Genomic DNA, 22,758 nt, shown 5'->3' with positions numbered 1-22,758 from the left:
CTCGTGTTGCAGACGTGGTTGAAAGAGACAAACAAATAAATGTGTTTATGAGATTAATTTGAGAGCGGTGAGAGAGGCAGTCAAGGTGAGCTGCGAATCGCTAATAGCAAGGACAAAAAAATAAGAGAAAAAAATGCTCAGAGGACCGAGGTGAAAATACTTCAAAAATGAGAATAAGTGCCTCAGGTGTGGGATCCTATTTAAGATCATATCAACCGATAGATTAAACCGACTGGAGAATTTGTGCTTCACTATGGTAAATGTGTATCGCCTTAGAGCTTAAGAAAGGAGAATGAAAAAAAATGAGGAGTTCTGTCTTGAAAAATATGCGAAGATCTCATCCAAGTTTTTGGAAAGAGAGTTAGAGAGTTTGAGAGAAGGAGACAAGGAGGAGGAGGGGACATAACACCATGTACTGGGGTCTGAACCGGGGCCAGGAAGAGATGTTCAGCATCCTAATGATCTCTTTCTTCCTCCCCGTGAAGCTGCTCGAAACTCCCTTTCCCCGAAAAAAAAAGGAAGCGGAGGTGATTGGGAGGGGAACCTCGTCTGCGTCTCCACAGGAAGTAGGGCAGGTGATTTTGGGTGTGATAATTACGGTCATAACTAGGCATGAGGGATAGGTAATGGCCCTTCTTATCCTTCATGTGGATAGTCGGCGGTCGCGGCGACTGTCGCGGGCAAAAAGCATGATTATGTTGTTCTTTGCGCTCTATGACTGCTGTACGAGCCCTGAAGACTGCTGAAAAGGGCAGCGGGGGAGCGTGGCCTTTGAGGGGGAAGTTAACGAATGAACTTCATTATTGAGGAGCATACCGGGGAGACCCCCTGGAGCGGGTGATGTATTACCCCGTGTCAAGAAAACATGCAAAGCCCTCCCCCAACACACACTACATCTTCAATGCCAAACGATTACATCAAATCTAAAAGAACAAGGTGAACAGAAAGTTTACTTAAGAAACATAAACAGAATAACAGAGGATAAAGGCATTCATACACACACACACACAACTGAAAATAGGGATGTAAACATAAGTTTACTTAAGATTTTGTGACGAAAAATAAGAATAATACATGAAATTGGCAGCTGTACATTATTAAAAAAAATTCTGAGTAAACTTAAAAAACAAAAAAACTGTTTACTTAAATGGAAATGAAAAATAATAAACAACTTTGTAAAATGGAGTTGAGTAAAGACTTTTACTTTAGGAGGTCATGTGAAAAATAAAAGAATGATGCAAGAAAATGGCAGTTGTACATAACAACAACAAAAAAAAAGAAAAGATCAAAACAAAAAAAAAGAAGAAAAACACCAGCGCGAGAAAACGGCAGCTGAACGTACTGGGAAAAAAGGCAACAAAAAAAGTGAGCAAATGTTGATATTACTTGAGATAAAAAAACAGTTACATAGAAAAATAAGATATTTAAATAGGAATTTAGTGAAAAACAAAAAACCTTCATTTGCATATACATGTTGCTGTTGTTGCTTAGTTATATGATGTATGAAAGTACTTTCCAAGCTATAAGGTCAAACTGGTTTTCAACCACAGCTGTGACACGCAATAACTCTTCTCAATAATTTTGAAGTCGGAGGTGCGTCACTTTACCACATCGCTCTACCATAGAGGAGCAAGACCGCAGAGAACCTCCACCTCTCAGAGCACAAACTCAGCTCATTTATTAGGATTTACATTGTCCTGCAACTTACCCTCCAACTAAAACACCATTATATTCCCGCAAGATACCGTAGCTGTGGGAGAGGCTTTTCTCCTCAAGATTGAGGGAGTTCTTGAGGCTACGATACTCCTTGAGTTTGGCCCTTTTGGTAGGCCCAAAACAACAGTCTTTTTCTTTCTCCCCGTCCATTTTTAAGCTTCTGGTCAGAGGGCTCTCAGCTTTTCTCTTTACTGTTGACTTATGAGTTAGCCAGGGATGTTTGGGAGCTATTTATCACGAGCCTGGCTCGTCCTGCACTCTCACACATTAGTAATGTTCTCCACCGAGGAGTAGGCCTGTCACAGCTCTCTTCCCCCGGAACCTTTGAACAAGGTAGGTCACGGCGAGGCCTCGTGCATGCCCCACTTTTAGTATTTCACGGCACCTTTAAATTCGCCCAGGCCCGGTGCGGACAGAGACGTCCTAGGGGGCGTCGTGGGTACTGAGTGATGCTCTTGCGACTTGAGACAGAAGAAGCGACAGATCTTTTCTTCCATATTGTGGGTATAGCGGATTATTGAAAAAAGAAAAAAAATGCAGGGCAGGACATGCTTCAATCTATCGATTGTTGTTTGGATGTTGAGATGTGTGTGCGGCTATCAAAAGTGTAGGCAGATGAATGAGAGCTTGAAGGGGTGGGGTTTAACCGAATTACATGATTGGAGAAGTCCTGCATACATCACCAGAAATAAGTCTGTCAGTTTTACTGGAAGTTTCAGTAATGACATTATGGTTAAACATTACTAGGTCAAAAAAAATGGTCAAAACCTTTACAATAAGGTTTACTTAGTTAACAGTAGTTAATGGATTAGCTAACAGTGAGCAATATATTTTTTTTTTTGTACAGTATTATTAATCTTTGTTAATGGTGGTTAATACAATTACAACTGTTCACTGTTAGTTAAGGTTAGTTTTCTGATCCATTAAATAATATATAAATGGTCCAAGTTTCACTATTAACTAGTTGCTTATTAGCATGCATATTACTAGGATATTGGCTGTTTATTAGTACTTATAAAGCACATATTAATGCCTTATTCTACATGACAGTTTTCTACATCCATTAATCCTTCCCAAAACCTAAACTTAACAAATACCTTACTAACTATAAATAATAGTAATAATTAATAATAAGCAGTAATTAAGATTGTATTGAGGTAAAAGTTAATGGTTAGTTAATAGTGAGAATTAGACCCTAATCTAAAGTGTGACTATACAAATTTTATTTTAATAATGAATTAGTAAATGGTGAAATGAACATGAACTAAGGTTAATAAAGGTGACACTATGTTGATAGTCCACTTTAGACATACTACTAACTATAAGTAACTTTGCAACTACACTAGACTAGAGTATTGGTAGACGTCTGCTTGATTTTGATGTTTCAACAGAAATTCTACTGACTATAAGTAACTTTGCAAGTACATGTCAACTTATTCTACTAACCCTAACACCTAACCCTAACCTAATAGTCAGCTAATACTCTAATAAGAGTGAGTTGCAAAGTTACTTACAGTAATGTCTAAAGTAGACCTTAATAAATGCTTTAGTAAACTAATGTTAACAAATGGAACCATATTTTAAAGTGTTACCAAACATTATATATAAAATGACACAATGCACAATGGATTTTTTTTCATAATAAAATCAATAACATGCATTTAGAAAATAGATAGCGTGGATTTTCATTTCATGCTGACATTCAAGCAATGCATTTCATTACGTGCATTACCTGGGAGTCAAACTTGAAATCTTGCCGCTTCTAGCGCAATGCTCTACCAATTGAGTTACAGGAACTCAAAAGACATCTCCTATAATAAGCAAACAAAGCGGCAACCTCATTGGAGGATTTAAAAAAAAATCCCCCAACCTTAAGACCACTTCTTATGTCTCTTCCTGTTTTCAGATTTGTCATTTTATTTTCTGTTTGGACGACAAATGCTGTTTGAAACCAAAACACAGGATTAAGGGATAAAGTTGCTGTGCGTCGACCTTGATTCAGTAATCCAGTACATTATTGGGTAAATGTACATTTGTCTCAGGAACACATCTCCTAGAGGAGTGTAATCTCTCTCCGTTACGACAGCTTCTTAACGCAACCCAAAATGTGATGAGCGCTTCTTTCTGCAAATCAATCTAACTTAAAATTCCTCCTGAGCTATTTGTAATCTGCGAGGCTAAGGAATGTAATATTAAAGGCCCTGTTCACAAATGAAACATTGATTTCTTGTCTTCTGGAAAAGGAGATGTTTAGCAGAACGTCCTGGCTGCTCTTTTCCATACAATGAAAGCTCCAAAAATCACATAAAAAGCACCATAATAACAGTCTGAATTACATGTACTTATATTTCAAGTTTTCTGAATTCATGCCGAATGGATTTGTGTGAGAAACCGACCAAAATGTGTCATTAAAAGCGTGTAGATGAGATTTGAAAGCTACAGTACAGTGGAGCGGAAAATGATAGAATTTTCTATTTAGTTTGTAATGTCCCTTTAATATACCTTAAAAAAAAAAATAGTTACTGTTAATTTTCGAGAACTATTCACTTTAAAGGGTCAAAAATTCACTTTATGTCAAAAAGCTGTACTGTTTTTCTGTGTTCGTCTGCAGTGTATATGGCAGGATGCAACCGATTTGAATTATGCAAGCAAAAATTAAAGAGGCGAGTTCTTTAATGACCATGTGGTGAAAAATGAAGTTGATCTTTGGAGCGAGTCCACCACATCATTAAGGAGTCTGCCACTTAATCAGAATGGATACAAAGCCGGCAAGGTGCTAAGTGCGCAGGTGGAGTCGCACTGACAACCGCTGATACATTAAAACGCAGTGAGAAAGAGGGAAGATGGTACAGGTAGAGGAGAAAAAAAGACCTGAAAAGGACAAACCAGCGAGACATATGGCCAGTGTTTTCCTTCCTCTGTATTAAAAGAATGGTTCACCCAAAAATGTACATTCTGCCATCATTGCATTACCTGTTTGACGTACTTTCTCTAAGAAACACACAGATTGAATAATGTGCCGGTCATTGCTTTCCATGCAATCACAAATAATGATATCTGTATCTTTCAATCCTCAAAAAGGATTTATAAAAACTATAAAAGTGCTATATTTTAAGTACTCTGAAGTCATGATAGCTTTTGTTTTTGAACTATCCAACTTTCATTAGGACCAAAAGATAAACACAGCTATAATCTCTGAGATACAGCTTCTGCAGTCTGTTCTTCTGCAGTTATGAAGTGGTTTTCCAATGGTTTCTAAAGTATCTATAATTTGAAAGACTGATGTCTTTGGAAACCCCAGTCTTTTGCATGGTTTATTCAACACAATTACAAGTGAATAATTTAGAAACAGAAGTTTTACAAGGATAATTATAGTTCTCATTATTCCAGAGTGCATAATTGTCTCTGCACTTGTACAGTTATTGCCATTGTAACTCACATAATAAAGATGGTTTGTGAAGAGGCATAATTCTTAAGGTTCATCTTAATATCCTTATTTCCACAGTTACCCAACTGAAGATTATGTATGTTTGGGATCATAAGATTTTTAAAAAAGTTTCTGAAATTCTCTTATGCTCACCAAGGCAGAAGACAAATAAAACATTTCTTATAGTTATCAATATTGAAAACAGTTGTGCTGCTTCATGTTTTTGTGAAAACCAAAACAATTTTTTTTTTCAGGATTCTTTGATGAATAGAAATTTCAAAAGAACAGCATTTATTTGAAACAGAAATCTTTTGTAACATTATAAATATCTTTACTGTCACTTTCGATCAATTGAATGCATCCTTGCTGAATAAAAGTATTGTTTCAAATATAAATCAAATATTGGTCAGAAGAATAAGCTGCGATGTGGACCAGGTCTTACGCCATTTAGTCAGAGCTCTGGCTGTGGGAGACTAGGTGTGTGTCTTCTGTGTGTGTGTGCATGAATGTGTCTGCTTGCACGCACCAGACCGTAGAGGAAGCTAATGATGGCACAAGGACATTTCATCAGCACCATCTTAAACATCAGCAGTCAGCCTCCATCAGTGGCGTTCATATCTGCCGGAGCCAGATGACCTCCGTTTCTGTCCTGCCCCATGAATCAAAGCCCTCATTTCATGCTGACATGCTGCACTTGTCGGCCACTGGACGGCTGCGCGAGACAGAAAAGTGATGAGACATGGAGAAAGTGGGGAGTGACAGATAACCCGCTTTAGCTTGTACAAGGCCACTTCACCGAATGGCAAGGCAGGTGCACTATGGTGCCGCCCAAATGCCCACGCAGGCACGTGCCTGTCCACTGTCACTTGCTGCGGTCTGCAAAGTTGTAATCCACCTTAGCAGATGGAGCTCTGCATACAATCCACAACAACAAACACGCATTGTGTGCATGACACATGTCACTCGCCGTTGTTTTTCTAGGCTGACATCTCTTCACAACAAGGTCTTTCAGGTTCAGAGGGACTCACAAAGGGACAGCATGGCTGGAGAAGAGCTGACGAAGCTGAGGACGGCACAAAGCATGCCCACCACAGAGGGGAAGAGACAGATTATGTGACTACAAAGAAACTGAAGGGGGCCCAGTACCCATCCTTGAGTAACCCCTTCTGTAACAACCCCACGCCAGACCCCAGCCTGGTCAAAAAGGACACAAAAGCAACCATCATGTCAAACCTCTCTCATTTAGAGAGCTTCAGCCAAAGAAGGTGATGGAAGAGCAAAAAAAGCCTTGCTTCAATTTATACAATTTATGCAAAAAAAGCCCATTCACTAAGGCCCATTTGCAATTCGGCAAAATGGCCGACCATAATGCTTTTGCTGAAAAATGACGTGCTGTCATTTTGTGTGGATGGAAGAAAAAGTATCGAGGGAGAGAGAAGAAAAGGATAAAAATCACGCTGTCCTGGTTTACGACAAATAGATGTCTCTATTGATTTCCTTTTTACTGAAGCGGCCCATCCTTCCCTGTTGTGAATATACTGACCTATTTCTGATAAAAAAAAATGACAGGCTATTATGGATTAAGGCAAAGTGTCCAAAAAGAAAATATTCTTTCCATGGCACAAACAAATGGAAAAAAAGATGAAACATAATCTATTGTTAAAATCGGAGAGTGTCAATTTGAATGCGCTGATTTTTTTTTCCGCCGAGTGTCTCTTGTTGTTTGAGGATGGAAAACTTTGGGTTTCTGAGGCATGCTGAGAGCGAAATCGCTTTGTCAGAAAACACACTCCTGGGACGCTAAGTCCATTCAAAACAGTCTCTCCTGACGAGCTTGTGTTCACTTCATTTACCAAGCACTTAGCCAACTGGCGTGACAAAAAACATACACCGTGGCATGCTGTGACCATAACTTCTCTTGATAGAAGCCATATAACAAATCTCTTCCATATGTCAGTCTTTACAAAACAAGATGTTGAAGGTCACGCCTTGGTGACTTGTTGCTTCTCGATCTCGTGTCACTCTTAAATCCGTTCAGTACTTTCCAGCCCTTCATCTGGAGCACATAACTCCAGATGAAGTTATGAAGTTGACGAAATCATCATATAAATTTTTCCTCAGAGAGGCTATATGCCAAATCAAGACAAGAAGATTAAATGTATTTCAACAAACAGGCTCTCCCATACAACTCTCATTTACGTTTTAGCTCCGCAACAGAAATATGTCAGACCACTGCTGGGATGCATTATTGGCTGTGTACAGCATGATTATGTTTAATAAATCCCTACAGCGTTAGATTATCCATAGGCGGCTCTCGTCCAAGTTCCAGCAAACGACCTCTCTACAATGACAACTTATAAATAATGATTCATGAATTGCCATGAAACATCGAAGAAAAGGAAGTTGTGAAATCCATGTTTGATTAATCATTTGAATGGGTACTGTTTATCGCATTTTCAATATTGGTTATCAATACATGTTTATGCATTGCGCAGCTGTTCGTTAGGAAAGTCTGCATTCTATGAAACGAGTGACTTTTCTACTTTTAAAAGCACATATTTGTTTAAAGTATGATTTTAAACATTGTAGCAACAAATTATGTGTTTAAGTGTTCTCAAACTGCATGACACTGATTTTTTGAAAGGATGAACATATCATTGTGATTAAAGGAACAGTTAATTACTTTAAAAGGGGGAAAATGTAATGGTAACATGGTTGACACACAACCTGGGTCAAAACTTCAAGTCTTTCTAATAATACTGTACATTAGTTAACAGTGATAATTGCATTGATGAATAATTTTCATAATAGTTGTCGTCAACGTCATTTTGTTCACAGATGACAACGAGACTAAAACTATAACAAAAATCTATCAATGTTTTCATCAATGAATAAGAATGAGAGGAAAATGTTAGGGAGGGACGATTTGGGGAGAGATAAATTCGGGATGGTTTAGTGTGTGCACATATGGACAAGTGGACTCTCTGACAGCGTGCGAGTGTTTAATTTTCGTGCTTGAAAAGACAAATACACACAAAAATATATCAAACTGCCCGTTTTGGCGAGTATCCTTTTAAACAGTCGGTATTCAGTGAAAGTAAACAGTTGGGAGAAAATTAGATGTGTATCATTGGATCCGTGCATTAGTTCTTAAAGTGACAGTAGCCTAAACCTCCTTAATTTGAATTCAAACAACAAAAAACAAAGAGAAAATCACTCACTGCTCTTAACAAATAAATACAATAGAACAAAGATCGAAATGAAATAAACAGTGCTTTAAGTTTGTAAGTTAGGTCTAACAGTAGAATTCAGGTAAGAAATACTACCTACAGAAATTGAATAAAGTGATCAAATGTAAAAAACAGTGCATAGTCTTCCTTGTATAGATCCTTATTAAGGTTACTAAAGTTACTTAAGAAAAAAACAAAACAAACGTGTGGATATGCCAAAATCCATATGATATAAAAAAAGAGTTTTTAAATGAAAAAACTTTCAAATGTTTAAAAAATGTAACAGCAAAAGTTAGCATCAACTATTTATTGTAAGTCATTGTTATACATGCGAGGGACACAAGAGGAACCCGTATTGTAGAATGACCCATTAATATTTCGGCGAGGTCGGCCATAATGTCTTAATCGTTTGATTGAGATTAGCATGGCTGGCTCTTTGTGACTCTCTCAGTGCTGGATGGGGCGGTAAACAAATGAACTGGCAAGGGTGAGGCCATGCTTCTCAATAAACACTGACACAGCCTGTCCTCGCTATGGAGACAGATAAGCCTTCTCTACAGCTCGCTCACTCAAATTCTCCCTCCTTTTTTCCAGACTCCATTCCAATCAATCTGTCTTTCCATCGCTTTCTTTCTCTCTCTCTCTCTCTCTCTCTCTCTGCCTTTCTTCACGTTCCCCACTCTCTTTCTCTCATTGGATCAATGTCTCTGGGTCCCTGTGGTCACGACTAACCTGTACGGGACTCAGACGGGCTCCACCACTACAGCTGTCGCTCTCTCTGTGCCGCCCTAAACAAGCAAATACTTCATTTGCTCAATACCTGTCATCCATGACTAACAGCATCATGGCAGAACAATGCGTTAGGAGAGAATAATTCTCGATAGAATAACAAACCATAGCGTAATACCGAGCCCATTTATCTTCTGTGCTTCATACCCCAAGCTTCTGACAACTTCAGAATATCACATAAATCTAGGCAGATTTCCATGTGCATGCTAGTAGATTGCATGTTTATTATTCGGTATTTGCCGGGAAATAAGACATGCATACATATTTAAAGACCCCATGAATTCAAAAAATGAAGTTGTGTGGCTTTTAGTCCATGTGTGCTAACTTTTACATTATCTATGTGGTAATATACTCCTGAAAGATGATAAAAATTATTTTTTAGTGCATTTACTTAAAATCTACAGCCTCTTATCTCTGTAAAGCTGCTTTGAAACAATCTGTATTGTAAAAAGCGCTATATAAAGGTGACTTGACTTTTTTTCCTCTAGAAAAATGCATTAAAAACAGCGATGACTTATCCTGCACTCATGGGCGTGTCCAAATTTTTCTCCAATCAAATGTCCTCTAGAAAGTCCTTTTCCCAGTACCACCTGCCTCTAACTAGCAATAACAATAACAATAGCAATAACCTTTAGAGGACCTTCGATATCATTTCATCTCAACTTCCTTTTTTCAATAGGAAATAAGTTGACGCAATAAAGAAAGAGACTGTAAGTACCTTTTAACTAAAGCATTTGCAGGTTGATTTCACAGTGTACACAATGTGTCTCTGTGGTGTTTTAAAAACACTGCCGTTTGTTCGAATATCCCGACCAGCTTAGCATAGCAACACTGGCTCAGGCAATGGAATGAGTTTGGGGCGGGACTATTTGTTTGTTCAACCAATAGCAGACAAGGGGAGTGTTCAGGAAACCAGTTTAAAAACAATAATTTTTGTACTTGCATTTGTTGATGCAAATGGAACAGAAATGACACACTTCAGCTTTAAACCTGAAGTAGCCATACATGCAAACATGCTGTTTAGCTGCAAAAGAGCTGCTATCTGTTACTGAGTAACACAATGCTAGATTCATGGCCTTAATCATTTTGCTGATCTGTTTTTTTTTTTATTTGTTTGTTTTTTCTCAAGGTGCAGCGACTTGGCGAGACAGACGTTTTCTCTGGCCAGGGATCAGCTCTGTGATATGAGAGCTGACACACACACACACACACACACACACCTACAGGCAAACATACATACGCAAATAAAAGATTAAATCCTAGTCTACTGCCTGCAATCACCTAGTGCATCTTATCAACATGTCGCGTCCCAGACAGGTTACAACAACACCATCTCATCTCTGGACTCTACTGCATTCAAAATATGAATCACATTCTACCAGCGCGTAATTATATGGATGTGGGAATAATTAGCAATGTCAATTTTCAGAAGTTTAGCAGTACCGCTGTTGCAAACATGAATCGCACCTCAAAATATGCGCTTGATCTATAACCTCTCTATGCAGCCAGTTTTACAATTTTTTTATTTTTTTTTTACAACCACCTGTAAAAAAATAATAATAATAAAAAAAAAATATATATATATAGTTTCAACTTAAAAAAAAGTAAGTATTTGTGCTGCCTTTAAATTTTAAGTTAAGTCAACTTGAAATGTGAAATTGTACTAAGTGACAACTTGGATATTTAATTTGACTAAACTTAAAATTTTCAGGACTCAGAACAAACACTAACTCTAAGTTAAAACAATTATTATTATTATTATTTTTTTTATTTTTATTTTTTATTTTTTTACAGTCTACCCATAAAAACCCAATAAACTGCATAGCCACATTTGAAAATTGCCATCTTAGCAAACCACAGAGTTCCCCACAGGAAAACACTAATATTTTCTTCTACATATTTAATCAAGTTAATTCCTGTCCGAAAAGCTTGAACAAAAGAATTGGCCTTGAAAACAAGTACTTTTGTACTAAAAGTCCTATTGAACTTTTATAGGACAATATTTTCTTTCTGTCATTTATTTAAATTCCTTGAAACACCCCGTTCTTAACAGGAGACATCTAAGTACTTAATTCCTGTCTGGTGTTGTGTTTTTCCTCTCAAAGAGCTATTAAACAGCACTGTTTATCTAAGGAAAAGAGTCTGTTGCCAGAACGAACCACATGGCCTCGCAGTAGCACTATATAAAAAGGCCGGCCATAAAAATGTCAAGTTCAAACGTAAAGAAAACCATACTTGAAACTGTGCAGTAAAACAGAGCCTGTGGGGAAAGTTTCACAGTCAGTGTTTATGCCACATTCTCAAATGACTTGAGAGTGTCTGAGAGTGTCTATTCCAGTCATACAAATGACGACTAAAAGAACAGCCTTTTCAGAAATGTGAAACTTTACAATTAGAAAAAGTGAAATTTGCACTTCTCACTTCTCGTACTCTGCATCCTTTTCTGTTTTAAAAGTTTAACTTTTTATACATTATTTTGCCCTTTAATTAAAAGGAAATGAAATGGGGGATGGACTTGAACTTGTTTGCTAACTGCTTTTTTTTTGTATTTTGCAAATGTAGAAATGCTGTATTCACTTAATAATAGTAAACAAATATATTGGCCAGGCCGATTAATCAATGATTTTCCGCATCACTTCAGTCGATAATTGTACTAGACTGGGTGATTGTAGATGAAAAATGTTCTTAAAGTTGAAAAATGAACCATTTATCTATTTTTTGAATGAGTCATGTGACAATTTTTTTTCAATTAGCCAATTAATAGCTGAAAATAGTTTCAAAAGTTTGCATGTAGTTTTGAAAGTGTATTTATTTATTTAATTTTTGAGCAAAATTCTGTAACAATGCTCATTATATTGGCCACCGAAAAAGAAAAAAAAATACAACCAATTATTCTATGTACTTAATTGAAGTGAAATTCGACCTGAATGTTCGTTTTTCCAACACTGAATGTTCGTTTATACATTGGCTTTGTCTCTGTGGCACTTCAGAATAACATTGGGTTGGTCAGAGAAGCGACCGGTGGGTCGTAAAGAGGAGAACTGAAGTATCTGTTCTCTTCGAGAAAGTGCTCAGGCTTATTAAAGGCTGAACGTGCAGCCAGGGGAGGCCGAGAGGGAGCGGGAAAGTGCCTGCTAGCCAACAGCTGCCCTGTAATTTATATTGATGAGGGGACCGGTGAGCTGCTTCCACGGTTTTGATCATCCAGGCAAGAGTGGAGAGATGAGGCTGATGAGTCTGTGTGATGTGTGTGTGGGAAGATGAGAGTTTGCAAAGAGTGTGTGTGGTTGAGACTGCAGGGTTACTGCTGCTGCGGGTTGTTGTTTTCTGCAAGTCAAAACAGGTAAGAAGAATACTATTTTTATAGAATGCCAAGTGTTGTTATGAACACAATCAAAATACAAAAAAATACATATTAAAAAACCTAAGATTAAAAACAACCAAAACTTTTTGTAGATATGAAAAACGGTAGAAATGAACAAGTGAATTTACATGTGAAATAATTTAAATAAAGGTATAGTTAATGTTTTTACTCACATTACACCATAAAGACTGAAATACACTACACAACTTAAATTTTACAAAACACTAGGCCTCACATTCGCCGACTGAGAAAAACAGGGCATCATACACTACTAAATAACAACAGACTTTCAATACCTTCCCGAACACAACAATCTCATGACAAATGAAAACAACAAGTTTTCTAAAATAGGCCCAAAACATGTTTGATATCACCTGACTACATATAATCATAGTCTGAAGTCTGTGGCCATCATATAGCCTACTATGCAATTTTTTGTGAAATCAGGCAATCCAAATCATCTTTAGATTGACTTTTGGAAACTAGTGTTGACTCCACCAGAATGCAAATCGAAAAGAATTTTAGTACATCGTTGTCGTGCAAACATAGCCTAAAAACAATAGCATATTTCTAATTACCATATTTGTGCTGGTTTTCTTTGTTATTAGGCTAGTTTGGGTTAGTTTGGATTGGTCATTGGGCTGTCTTTGTCTCACAGACATGGCAACCCTGGATTGGGGGAAATGTGTGTAAATGTAATGTTTAGTTGTTATAGCCTTGGGTGTGTGTGTTTGCATGTGCATATGAGCATGGGTATGAGCACATTCCAGTTCAGTTGCTTCCATGAATGCATTATGACTGCATATGCAGTCTATTCAATTGCAAAACGCACATTTGCACAACCCCCAACCAACACACACATCCTGTGAATTCTCTATCCAATCTCAGCTGATCCCTTCAGTTAAGTCAGCATGAACACCATTTTAGTTTATCCAATACAGCGCATTTTCATGTGCAACAGGAAATTCAATGATATGTTGACATTAAAAAGCAAAATTTAGCAAGTTTGGACCAATCATTTTTTAACATATATCAATGAGGTTGCTAGGGCATTGCTAGGTGGTTGCTAGGGTGTCCTGAGAGGTTCCTTATTACTATTGAAAGCAATTAGGGTCAAGTTTGATTTCATAACTAAAACCGTCCTTAGCATGAATCATGCTGAGCGATACACACTTTCGTAACTCGCAAGACCCTTTCTCAACACATAATGTATTTTTTTTAACCCTTTCTTTGTCAAACAGTGCCCTTTGACCCTTGAGCCTTAACATGTCATCTTCACACTTCATTCTCTTCTTCTTTCTCTCTAACTGCCTCTTGCGCTCTCTCTGACACGCGTCATTAGCATTTCTTTCATTTAGATTAAATAGTGAAGTCCGGTCCGTGGCTTTGAACCCTCTTACTTGAAACGTTCTTTGATTTCACTTCCTTCTGTTAAGGAGAAGTGATCAGCACCGTAATTAAGATAGCAGTAGGGCCCTGGAAGAAAGGATGAAAGATCAACCTTTGTGCTGGATGAATGGAGAAGACAGCTACAACTGGATATTTCTACAGCCTTTCAACAAGTCAAGTTGAACGTAGACAGATGAAAGGATGGAAGTATTTTTATATGAAATGACAAGATGAGCTTTCATTAGCTAGATTTACAGCTGACTAGAATGCAAAACAAATACAGCCTCTCAGAAATTGGTCAATGCTAACTAGCTAGCAAAGCTAATGACACTAATAGCTTAACTACTGTTTTCAGTAGTGAATCTTGGTCAAAATAGTGTTGATTTTCCAGTATCAAATACTTGAAAAGTAGCAGCCGGTGTGACAAAATGTGACATTATTGTAAGCTTGACAAGTTGAACTATTTTAAATTACGAGTAGCTTGACAAGCTACAGTTTTAAAGTAGCTTCCCAAGCACTGAAGAAATGTATTGAAAAAATCAGCTTTTAACATCTCTTCAGAAGCTCAGGTGTGAAATTGAACCGAACTGCAAACACAACAAAACTTGAAACGAAGATCAAGTCACTGATATACTTAATCTAATGCACAGAGTCCCAAAAGGTCACATATGCAACTTGTCAGAGATTCTACAGCCTTCCCTCCAAAGCTGATCCATATCTCTCTCAGAGACTTATCAAAAGGAAATCGTCTTTAACCTCACTCGCGAAGGTCATGCACAAAACGCATCCTTGTTTTCAAAGAGCAAGCAGAGTAGATAATACAGCACCTTCTCCTTCAGAAGAAAATCACATGATTCCTATGAGGGATTGAGATTTCTTAAATGAATAATAGCAGCAGTGAAAATATAACTGAGAAATAGCCTTAGAAACAGCACCAATATTGCTGACCACACACACAAGCGCGTTTATATTACATACATACACACACACAGATACACACACAATTCCTGGAGAAGAAAAACACAACTAAATAAAACTTATATTTATATAGTCTTCAAAAATGCAATAAAAAGAGTAATCAAATGAAAATTTTATTAAACTTAATGAACATTTAATTAAAAGAAAAATAATTACTTACAAGTGTGTGTCTTCTTTGTTACTGAAATACCTGCAAAAGATTAAAAAAAAACAACAATATTACTTTTTTTTCATTATTTCAAATAAACAGTGTGCAAACATACAGTCGTGTACAGCTGAAAGCAATGTAAATTACAGAGAAAGCGGACAGCATATTGGAACGGAGATGCTGTAAGCCGTGACATTGACCGAGAGCCAAAAGCTAGCTTTGACTGTGTTAATGCTTCTTAGCACTGCCACAGGCTGTGTCTAAGCAAGGTCAGGCAGGTCAGTATGTTGCCGTCACACGGGCCGGGCAGTTGCCTTGCTGTCATAGTTGACCTCCACGCAATGGAAATTAACAGGAAATCACATACAGAATGCTAAACAGATCTGTGAATATGTTCATGTCTGTTGGTGTAGCCCGGAAGCACAGAGTGCATCTTTATGTCTGACCTTAATAAAGCATGACTAATGCCACAGAGGCACGGATGGATGTGTGTGCATGTTGCTGAAACAGAGGGTCCCATGTGGACCGAGCGTGCTCATGCTCTATGGGCTACAGCAGACTAATAGATCCCACTTGTCATGCGGAAGCAATGGCTAATTTTTCTACAGCTTGCATTTGAAACTCAAGGGACGTCGAGCTGACATGATTCAGTAATTCCACAGAAAATAAAAAGAGCTCTGGCCGGCGATAACGATGCTTCAGATGTTTTTTTGAGGGAAGGGGGAATACAAGTCAAAGACAGTAAAGCAAATGAGCAGGCACACGTGCACACAGATGCACCTGAGGACACGCCAGCAAAAACACAGAAAGGACCCAGAAGCGAAACTTAAGGCACTCCTGTAAAGCTTCACAGATCAACAATGCTATCACTGGAAGCACATTGTCCAACAACAACATTACACAAAGAAACAAACAAGCAATATTCCTCTTGTAACTTACACCTGCAATCAAATCACAAAGCACTCAGCATGGGGGTAAATGGCAATTACCAAAATATGACGTCAAGCTGTGGCCGATAGTAACATTGTGGTAAACACAAAGGTCTCACTCTATAGGAGCCAGTGTAACTGAAAATATTAAAGGCATAATTCAATCACATCAATCCTTCAATACTCATCCTCATATCGTTCCAAACCCATTAATTGTAACTGCACGGGGGAAAAAAGTGACCAGTATTTATTCAAAATTTCATCTTTTGTGATCCACTGAAGAAAGTCATATAGGTTTGGAACGATATGAGGGTGAGTAAATTATGATTATGACATTAAATTTAGTTTAGAGAACTATCTCTTTAAGGAAACACTTCTAGTCTAATGATGTGAAACAACAGGGAGGGTCCAAGGGAATAAGCCATTTATCCATTCCATGTGATTTGGACCAGTTTCTTTCCTGGCGAGCTCTCGATTTTTACAAATGAAATAACTGTCCAGTAACTGTCATGGTTAAAACTCTGGCTGGAAAAGGGAGGGGTCATTGATATCGGCCTGTTTATTCACTACAGAATAGTATTTTGGTTTAGTTTGGTTTAGAGGATTCATAACATTCAATCTTTTAAGAGTGGACGACAGGTTTCAGTAATTTGAAAATAGCTAAACTACAGTAGACTATATATTTTCAAGTTCAAAGCAACATGCCTGTAAAATTCAACATGAAACAGCATTCTAAAGGCAACACTCTCCCAAAATATCTTCTTTTGTACTCCACAAAAGAGATAAAGTTATAAAGGTTTTAGAAAAGCTGCATTACTTACAACAGGAGCCTAAAATAATGGCTAAAATAGCCATTTAATGCCTTAAAAAATATAGTACAGCTTAGGTGACATTAAGCCTTTCAGAGATAACTTTGTGAACATGCTTGCAAAAGCATACCTGAGGAAAAACCACAAAACCACACAACACTGAGGGAAAAAACCCCATATATTCTACCATGCATTCTATCATACAGCATGAAACAAAACAGGTTGCGCTCTGTAGTTATCAGATACCTCATGAACTTTGTAAGAAGAATGTGAGGACACCGTCAGTCTTTGATCCAACTTCTGTCACTATCACTCATTCTTGCCCTGTCCTCCCTCTCTATCTCTCCCTCTCTCTCCATGTGATTCCCATCCTTATTCTGTAGAACTATCAGCTATCTGTCTCTGATCCTTCCCAAACCACAACAGCTATTCTGTCAATGTCACTTACAGATATGAAAACCAATCTTAACACAAAAAATTGTACTTGCTCGGAAATCATTACTGTCAAAAAGAGGACGCTAGGCTCGGTCAGAAAAATGGCCTGTTGCTAGGAGAGAGAGGGGAGGGGTAGGGAGAGAGCCCACTTCCTCCTCTAGGTGTCATTGGGAGGGCTATGATTGGAGGGTGCAAAGGGAAGGGGCCAGGGAACCAATGGGTGAACAGAGTTTGGAGCTGGAGGGGGTCTGGGTCTAGGCCCTGACACCAGTGAAGCCTGCCAGGTTATGTCTACTCCACTGGAAGATGGGGTGATGGGTCGGTTTGGAGGTGAGTCCATCCTTGACAGATGGAAAAAGCATGTCCGGCCTTCTTCAAAGGACGGTATCATGATTGCGGTCACAAAGTGCTGTGAAATTCAGAAATTCTACTGGAGGACAGTATACAAAAGATACGACAGATAGACCGATAGACATTGTAATGCTAAAAAGAGAATGACAGAACGATAGAAAAAGAACAATAGAGCGATAAAAAGATAGAATGTTAGAAGGATGGATAGATAGAATGATATAGAACAGATAAGAAGACAAACAGATGGATGTTGGAAATGGTGGATAGAGGTAAAAAAAAAACATTGGATGAATGGATGATGAAACAATGACAGATGCAACATGATTTGCCAAAACATATTGTACCATCCTCATAGTACATGCACACAAAACAATGGTTTCAGATGTGACACTGGCTCTGACATAAAAAAAGAATAAAAAAATGCTTGTTATCTTTTGTGGACATGAAAGGTTAAAGACTTACTCATGATAATTTCCACTGTTTGCATCAGCCAAGCAAAAGGTCATCTTTCCGGATGTCTACAGGTAAGTCATACAAAACTGATATAATCTAGACATTATTTTGTGTGCATACAGTTACCTATTATAAAACCATTCAAAAAAGACGTAACCCAACTATAAAAAAAGAATTTCACAATCATAATATATTACTGTTCATAAAAACTGTCAGGGACAAACAATGTGGATAAGAAGGTTCAGGGTATTTCCTGGAAAATATTCTAAGCATGTCCACGGCCATAATTCAAAGCTTTCTTCCTCTTGTAGATTCCATATGCCGAGCACACTGATGACTGTTTGAAGTTAACCTTTAGCACATCTGCCACAAAAGGCCAAGCAGTCCACATTCCTTGCCAGGTAAAGCCGTCTGTATTGCAGATGGGAAAAACACGGTGACAGTGTCACGCTGATCTGGGACAGCTTCTCCTGGTGAAACCGTGTCATGCTCATGTTTAAGAAAAAAAAAAAAAGGGGTCTCAGACCTGCACAAGGCAGGGTCTTTATTCCTTATCCAAATCCCAGTGTAAACCGATAAGAAACATGCTGAAAGCAGACTCATATCAGAACATAAAGGATGTGTGCGGGGTCCAAATAAAATTTTTAGACCCGAGATGTGTGAGCAAGAAGCTTCTTTCACCACCCAACCAGCGGGACTAAAGAGCGCTCTGTGTCTTGGTCCGTCGGGCAGGCTGTGCATCATAATTCCAGCTTCCTTAGCACCTGACAGCAAATGATTATCATGGATGGTTATTGTCAGCGAGGCCTCTCCGGCAGGGTGCTTGACGCGCTGCGCTAGGGTTCGGCACTCCGTGACATTCAAAGTTAGAGTCTCCTTGACGTAATGGAGCTGTCCCCTCACCGAGCTAATGGGAACGATCCATTTAACCTGTGGCAGAAACACACAGGCGAGGAAGTTCCTAATGCGAGGCCAGTCCCGTGGGGGGGCCCGCTCAACGTTCTCTCTTCCCCCCCGGCTGCTGCCGGTCAGACTGCTTGATTCATTGACTGCTGCTTCACACTTATCCTCATTCACTGTTCAGTCTATGGAGACCGGCGAGGGAGGAGGACAGTGGCTCTCTCAGCCATACAAGGACAAGGCTGGTATAGACACCTCTGGAAAAGTAACAGCTGAGTAGGGGATGATGACAGAGATAAAGATGGGTGGCTTGCTTGAGGGTCGGTGGACCCTAACGCAATTGTGATATATTGGAAGAATAGACTCTGGTTTTAGGTAGGCATGCTAGAATTACACAAAATGGTCCTGGACTGAACGTAATTTGTATTATAACAATAAAAAAGGACCTTTCTTTTTTGGTAGGCATTTCAAGACAAGAAACGTTCTTGGACTTTTCTGCAACAACATAATTCTGCAATAAAATCGAAGAGTGGGCTGTCCGTTGACATTAAGAATGACATGGGACATCAGAGCCAATAGCCTCATGGGCAGCACTTTAATATGTAGCGTGGTTGCGCTTCGAGTGACTCTAGTTCGAGTCTCGGCTTGGGTAGCTTTCCAGATCCTGTCCCCCTTTCTCTCTCCCACTTTGCTTCCTGTCAGTCCTCTACACATTGCTGTGCATATTTTGTATGTCTCCCTTATCTGACTCACTCAGTTCAGTTCATTGAGCTCTTTCCTAACAAGCTGATGACCTGAATCAAGCGTGTTAAATAAAGAAGACATACAAAATGTGCAGAGCGGTAGGTTCCCAGGACTGTTGAAAACCACTGCGCTAAACAACAGGCCACAAACTCAGCTTATTGAACATGGCTGCGTTTCCCAAAAGCATTGTAAGCAAAAGTAGATTCTAGAGACCTAATGGTTTCTATGATCTGTTTAGACTTACAGAGCTTTTGGTAAATTCTGCACATAACTGTACATTTTATTCTAAATGCTAACGGAAAATGCTATAAATTCAGGAGTGGACCCTCAGGTTTGGTGGTTACAAAAATGGGGTATGGATGGACTAGTGTCTATTAACATCTTGCAGTAAAAGAGCATTTTTTGAATTCTACAAGTTTCCCCTTACGAGTCAAGAAACTAGTCATGGCATAGACAAATGCTAAAGGGAAATTGTGACAACCTCAGATCTGTTTGGATAGATTTTCATCAACTTCTGTTTGAGGTACAACATCATCAAGTGACAAGATTATGCCCATCCTATCTCTGACAATAACCTTTCATGAATCATTCATCCTGTCATCTAAATTATAGAAAACACTTTGGTTTCGCAGCCACGGATGCCTTAAGCTGGTCAGAAAATACAATTATTTAGCAGATTATACTGCCTAGCTTAAAAATGTACGGTAAAGTCTTGTCTAAACATACTATGCACTGTATGGAAAGCATTACCTTTCTTAGATAATCAAATAGTTATCATACTGCGGTTTACAATGTTTTGTTATTATTATTACAGATCTCATCTCCACCCATAACTCATATTATGAAAACCAAGAATGCTTTTGCAAGAACTGTGCAATGATCCATACAAGTCAAGCAGTTTATTATATCCTTCGTGTACACGTGCTATTGAATTGTACATAACGTGTATTTTCTTATGACAGTTCACCTTCTCAATCATAAGTAGAGTTATTTAATCAGAAAAGAGGACGGATGTCATCCAAGTTTTGTTTCGTCAAAGTCATTCTCTTACCCGTTTTGCACTGACACACTTAGCCTTATTATACTTCATAAACTTTCAAATGCAAAATGCAATGATTAAAAAAGCTTGACGATTTTCATCATCTCTCCTCCTAATATTCTAAAACGCTTAAGGAACTCCGTAGAGAGGCCTTGCACTCTCCAGGGAGGTTCAAGAGAAAAATGACTTCATCTCCAGGCGCTGTTATTTCTGGTCATTTCTAATTGGTTTTAACTAAAATCAAGCCGCCGTGGCTGGCTCCACAGGTTCCCACTGAACAATTCGCCATCTGACATCTCCACAAATAGCAGATTTACATCCAAATTAGTTTTAGAGGACGTAGAAATTACATTGTCGTAGTGTCACGTTGAAAAGGAGAACATGACGAGAAACCAAGCAGAAGTTTGTTGTTGAGACAAATCACATAAAATTGAAGACCACAGTTAACAAGTAGAGGAGCATTTCTGGAGCAGTGCTTCTCAACTGGTTTTGCTTCAGGACGAGATTAAGGATTAAACCCAAACCCAGTTGCATTTAATTATTGGCATTTAGCAATGGTTTCCTTGCTGTCCTGATCAGAACAGACATGTCACCACTAAAACCACTGATCTAAAGGTCACAGACACAGGTCAGTTTAGAATTCACGAGGCCGGACATCCCGAACTTCACTGCATTCTCAAGCTCAGGAGTCTCCAGGTAAGTCCCTAATATTGTCTGGTAGCTTGTGAATTATACATAGCAGCAAAGGGGATTGACGTAGGCCCAGGAAGGGCACATGAACAGCAGGCATGGCTGGCAGGCAGATTGGAGACTCCAACGGAATTTTAATTGTACCGCAGGGAGTCCGGACGGTAAGCGCCATTGTTATTGCTAAGATGCAGCACAACAGAAGCTCATTCAGCCGAGTACTTAAACAAATGATGATTACGGTAAATCGTTCCCACAACGCAGCAGAACCATTACGGACCCAGGCGCAGGAGTCGTTAGTGGCGCGCACGTGAGGATACAGTAATCAGCTGATTGGAAGGAAATACAGATAATACATAGTTATTCCTTATAATGCTGACTCTACATTTGCTTGTTGTCCACTGCGGCTACACACCATTGCAGACAAGGTCCCTTCGCACATCTCTACCTGGCTACGTTCACACAGTAGCAAAATACATTTAAAAACAGTTCAGATATACATGTAAACCAGAGTGACATCGGTATTCTATAACCGAACTCACTAAAACTAAAACTACAACAACAAACACTAAAACAGGTGTTCTCTCAAAATCTGGCCCTCTAGGTCCGATTACCTGCACAGTTTAGCTCCAAGCTTGATCAAACTCACCTGCCTATAGCTTTCTAGTAATCCTGAATACCATGATTAGCTTGTTCAGGTGTGTTTGATTAGGGTTGGAGCAAAACTTTGCAGGAAAGTGGACCTCAAGGGCCAGTTGAAAACCCCTGACCTAAAACTTTCAGGACTCACAACCAAATTTTGAGAGTGAGTTTGATACAGCTGGGTTATGTGAATGAAACAGCAGTGGACAACTAGGCTGTTTCTCAATGTTAAGAACGCAAATAACTGACTTGCGCCCTCTTGCCAGGCTACCTTGAAAGAACAAACTCGAAAGGACACAAAGACACAGATTGCATCTTTGTGAGAAGTGAAATGTGCTGTGATCTTGTTGCTCAACTGACCATTGAGCACATATCTCGATATCAGGAACACATCTGGGTACTTTTATGTGTTCTCTGTATTTTCTTGAGTATTGGAACCGGACTTTGGCGCAGCACAAGAACACAAGATTACTTAAGAATGCATATTGAGAAACTGCGCTAGTTAATAGGACAATGGCTATGCTAAAAGGGAACTGACTTTTGTAGCTGTTGTATGAACAGGTTAAATTGTGAGTTCTACCTGATAGTAAATACTTTTATAATTTCTCAATCCCCACACTTGCAGCATGAGCTTTTGTTGGCATCTTTAGCTCATTCAGATGATCAGCTAGCAGACATGACTCGGGAGGATGGAGGGCCCCGTTCTCTCCCACACTCCAGGATTCCCA

At 38.8% G+C, this 22,758-nt stretch overlaps 1 protein-coding gene across 1 annotated transcript in view; it reads right to left on the bottom strand.

Moving 5' to 3' along the window:
• The window catches only part of roraa (RAR-related orphan receptor A, paralog a), a 295,869-nt gene that overhangs the window by 76,690 nt on the left and 196,421 nt on the right, over positions 1–22,758 (bottom strand). The window contains exon 2 of the mRNA XM_084094276.1: positions 15,054–15,083. Coding sequence (XP_083950402.1) covers positions 15,054–15,083 — 30 coding nt within the window. The remainder of the gene's footprint in view (positions 1–15,053; positions 15,084–22,758) is intronic.

The sequence above is a fragment of the Abramis brama genome (assembly GCF_963993115.1).
Source record: "Abramis brama genome assembly, chromosome: 20".
Taxonomy (NCBI): Eukaryota; Metazoa; Chordata; class Actinopteri; order Cypriniformes; family Leuciscidae; genus Abramis; species Abramis brama.
The sequence above is the reverse complement of the archived record's forward strand: the minus strand, read 5'-3'. Positions and strand labels throughout refer to the sequence as shown.